Raw genomic sequence first — 4,799 nt, forward strand, 5'->3', positions numbered from 1 at the left:
ATGAGAAATGATAATACTCACTATCAGGTAGTAAGGCCTGTTCATTATTATCATTGCACTATCATAACACATTTGTTTACATCCCGTAAAAACAGTCATGATAATAAAATGAATGAAGGTATATAAAACATAACACAAGGGTAAGCACATGCAGATCTTCAAGTAATTATACATATTAAAACCTCACTCCTTGCGTGTTCATAAGATTCTGGTCCCCATTCCAGGAGTTGTAAATGGATGAATATTTGGAATGTTGGAGATCTATTTCCTAATGAATTCACCTACATGTAGAAATGCAACTTTTTTCCCCTTCTACCAACTGTTTTATTTTTTTAAAAGTTGAATGAGTAGAAATTTTACAGAGAATACTGAGACTTCCCTGTTAGATCTGAAAATGCAAATTCAGAACTAGAGAGAAGCAGTATTTGCTAAAGATCTGAATGTGCTCTCTGCCCTCATGCCACCTGGAATGGCCTCTGCCATTGACACTTTGGTTTTGTATGAACGGCCTCAGTAAAATCACCCTGAGTTAAAATAGGTTTGCATCTGCAGCCGATCTATCCACCATCACAAGGACATCTTGCCTTGTCTCTGTTTTTGCTGTGTGTTGGGGTTGTACATAGGTGGGATTTGTTGGTACATTGTTGTACGTGCACACGATATCACAATAGAATTTGTTCAATATCATTCCTAGTAGACATCTTGCCTTTTCCATACTCAGGTGTCTTGGGTCTTTTTCTCCATCTATTGCATTGGTCTGAACCTCCAGGGTTCTGACAATTAGATGAGATGAAAGACAGATTTCTTCATTACTTGAAGGAGAATTCTGCTTCTGCTCCCTCCTCAGGGTCCTGCAAGAATATTTTTGGTGGTAAGTCTTGTGTTTTATTGGATTCTTTCCTTGGTTGCTGATTTTTTATCCTCTGTCAATTTTGGACAATTCCCAAAAATAAGTTCAACTCTGGATTATCTACATACTTTCAACACAGAGTTGTAAGAAATATGACTTTGCAAGGTTGAACTTTTCCTTACGTTTATGTTCATTTTTCTCATTCCTAATCCTAGACATTTCAATTTAACTTTTGTCTTTTTGAAGGTTTTTATTTAGCACGTTGCTGTTTTATATATATTGGGGTCATTATGACATAGTCAAACAGGCTGTACCTCGGTCCCTAATCCTTCCTTCTCTTGTCTCTTTTTGTCCATTTCATCCCAAGTCTAACTTAGAATTAGTTCTGGAATTTACTTCTCAATTCTAGGACCTTTCTCCTTTTGAGTCCTCTAGCTCTTCTCTGATCTTTATTTTATGTTCCCTCCTGCTTTAGTGTTGCCTAATGGTATTTTTATTTCCAACATCTTTAAATTTTAAAGTTGTTATTTCTTAAGGATGGATGGCATATGTATTCATCTGTAGTTTTTATATGATATACCAAGAAACAATTCCAAAAATAAAAATGATGTCACTGCTCAATGAGATATCCAGTCATCTACTGGTGACTCTAGTGGAATTTATAAAGGGCTATTTGCTGATTTAATTTCTCCAGTCCAAAAATTGACCAAGTATCCATTCATATCAGTACCTGAAATGCTACTTCCCTTTCCCCCTCACAGAATTTAGCATGGTAACTGTTATCAAAAAGGCCTTCTCAACTACTTCAGTGAAAATGTAATCTTATCCTTATTTCAATGATAAGAATGAAATTCGTCTCATTCAATACACTTTTTACATTTCCTTTAAAGAATTAATTAATTTTTAACTCTTTCTACCCTTTTCCCAGCAATGCATTAAGCTTTCTATAATTTATAAGTGAATTTTTATCATTTAAACACATTAACTTTGACTAACCAAATAGAATATTTTGCAATTTTTTTACCTGGTACCTTTTTTCCTTCAGATGTTTTCATAATAAATTTCTAATAACTGAAGTTTCTTTTTTACTTGTATGAAAAAATTTGTAGTCACAATGTTCCTCTACTTTTAGAGATTATTTATGCCATTGTATATGTCTACTTTTATTTATACTGTATTTTCTTTATATAGATGCTTTAGTCTCATAATCCACATCAAAGCCTTGACACTTATTTGGGAACATAAAGACAGAATTCAACATTATATTTTTTAAACCATTACACTCTTACTGATTCATTACTGAAAATTTTAAAAAGCCCCACCACAGTATGCAGAATAAGCAATGTACATTAAGAGAACTAAAACTACATAGTTAATATCATGCAATTCACTGAGCTGAACATCATATAATGTGACAAAATAAAGAATTCCATATCTTACACAAAACCTTAACAAGGATCTGCAATGTGAAATCTATAAAATAAAACCAAAGAAAGGCTGGCAGTTACAAATTCATATCATTTAGTTAAAGTAACTTTCACCAAAATAAAAATGATGAAGTTATTGAAATGGCCCAGGAAAACTACATGACACATCATCAATACAAAAAATAATCCCAAAACCTTCCCAGATATAATCAAAACTGTGGATATAATATGGGGACAATCATTTCTAACAGCATTAAACCTAAAATACACTCAATATGATTAAAAAGAAATGAACACAATCCTCATTTTCTTTTCAAAACCAGGAAAGTTTACCTACAAAGAGATTGAAATATCTGGAGGCAAATTCTCACTTCTGATATAAGAATCTGAATGTTGTAGTTTTAATCAGTTACTCACATGAAGGTGACAAAGGAAATACCTGAATCCTAAAGAACTGACAGAAGTCATCTGCAGATTATCATAAGAGAAAAATCATAAAATTCACCTTACCTGTCTTCCTCATAAAGAAAACCAGGAAAGCAAGCATCCAGAATAAGAAATTATTGAACAGCCATTTCCCCATGTGGAATATTTTAATGTGATTTTTTAATGTGCTTACATTTAGAAACTCTAGGATTTCTCTATTTAGACTTTCCATGATTCTTGAATCTATATACTAAGAGTGATGATTAAAATAAATAGAAAAAAGAATAACAATAACAGAAGCTGTTGCTATTTCCTGCAGAAAGACCAACACAATCCACAGGATATGACATGCAATAATCACAGGAAAGAAGCACAGTAAAATACAGATCCTTCCCATGACAGGGGATGGAGGAGTGCTGAGGGGTGCACGTAAGCCCTGGAGCCCTGGTTCGCAAACAAGTGTGTGCATCTAAACCCTGCAAGGGCTTCCTAAGACATACTGGCTGCTATCAACCTAGAATGTGAGCTTCAGGTGGTCAGGTGTGCATGAAAACGCACATTTCATCAAGATTCCAGGTGATGCCCAGGGAGCTACGCCTGGGGACACCATTTGATAACCACTGACCTAGAGCCAGGTCTTGACTTGTTTGTTTGGGGGGTAAAAATGATAATTGAAACATGTCAGCAATGGGATGCAATGATAATACAAAATAAATGATCTCTTGTGTTCCATAGGTTTCCATAAAACACACTGGGGCATCCTGGGGAATCCCTATTTGAAATGATTTCAATTATTTCTTTTTTTCTTTATTTTTGGTACCATGGTTTGAACCCAGGGGTGGTTAAACACTGATCCACATCCAGCTCTCTGTTATTTTTCATTTTGAGACAGCATCTCACTAAACTGCTAGGGATGGATCTCAATGTGCAGTCCTCCCTCTGCCTCCCAAGTCTCTGGCTGAAGTGAATTTTGAGTTCCTTCTCTCCCTCCTTCTGGGAAAACACACCAGCAACATGGAAAGAGGAAACCAAACAGGAGCTGGAAACTTCATCCTCCTGGGATTCTCAGATGACCCTGACCTGCAGTCCCTCCTCTTTGGCCTGCTTCTATCCATGTACCTGGTCACTGTGCTGGGGAACCTGCTCATCATCCTGGCCACCATCTCAGACTCCCACCTCCACACGCCCATGTACTTCTTCCTCTCCAACCTGTCCCTGGCTGACATTGGTTTCACCTCCACCACCATCCCCAAGGCTCTGAGGAACATCCAGACTCAGAGCAGAGTCATCACCTTTGCAGGTTGCATCTCACAGATTTGCTTTTTCTTTGTGTTTGGATGCCAGGACAATTTGCTCCTGGCAGTGATGGCCTATGACCGCTTCGTGGCCATCTGTCACCCCCTGCACTATGCAGCCATGATGAACTCACGACTCTGTCAGCTCATGGCTCTGGGATCCTGGTTGATCAGTATCCTGGGCTCCCTCCCAGACACCTTGACCATTTTGAGGCTGTCCTTTTGCACAAACAGGAAAATCCCTCACTTTTTCTGTGATCTTCCTGAAGTTCTGAAGCTCACCTGCTCTGACACCCTCATCAATAATGTAGTCCTGTACTCTGTGGCCATCATCCTAGCTGTTTTCCCTCTCACTGGCATCCTCCTCTCCTACTCTCAGATTTTCTCCTCCATCCTGAGGATCTCATCAGACAGAGGCAAGTACAAAGCCTTTTCCACCTGTGGGTCTCACCTCCTGGTGGTCTCCTTGTTCTATGGCACTAGCCTTGGAGTCTATTTCAGTTCTGTAGCAACATTATCCTCTAGGATGAGTCTGATGGCCTCAGTGATGTACACCATGGTCACCCCCATGCTCAACCCTTTATCTATAGTCTGAGGAACAGGGACATCAAGGTGGCCCTGGGGAAAGTCCTCAGAAAGATGGTGCCTCTCAATGAAAGTGTTGATACACGTCTCCCATGAGTCACAACGTGTTTCATACTGGAGACCACAGAGACCCATGCCGCACATCCAACACTGTAGCTACCTCTCTTGGTGCATTTTAAGACACTCATTCTTTCCATCTTACTCTGGGATCATTCC

At 38.4% G+C, this 4,799-nt stretch overlaps 1 protein-coding gene across 1 annotated transcript; it reads left to right on the top strand.

Moving 5' to 3' along the window:
- Positions 1–3,717: 3,717 nt before the first annotated feature.
- On the top strand, positions 3,718–4,593 carry LOC124969326 (olfactory receptor 7C2-like). The gene has a single exon (XM_047532241.1). It carries the CDS (start codon positions 3,718–3,720, stop codon positions 4,591–4,593), a length of 876 nt encoding a protein of 291 aa, XP_047388197.1.
- The last annotated feature ends 206 nt before the right edge of the window (positions 4,594–4,799 follow it).

The sequence above is a fragment of the Sciurus carolinensis genome, chromosome 17, assembly GCF_902686445.1.
Source record: "Sciurus carolinensis chromosome 17, mSciCar1.2, whole genome shotgun sequence".
Classification (NCBI taxonomy): domain Eukaryota; kingdom Metazoa; phylum Chordata; class Mammalia; order Rodentia; family Sciuridae; genus Sciurus; species Sciurus carolinensis.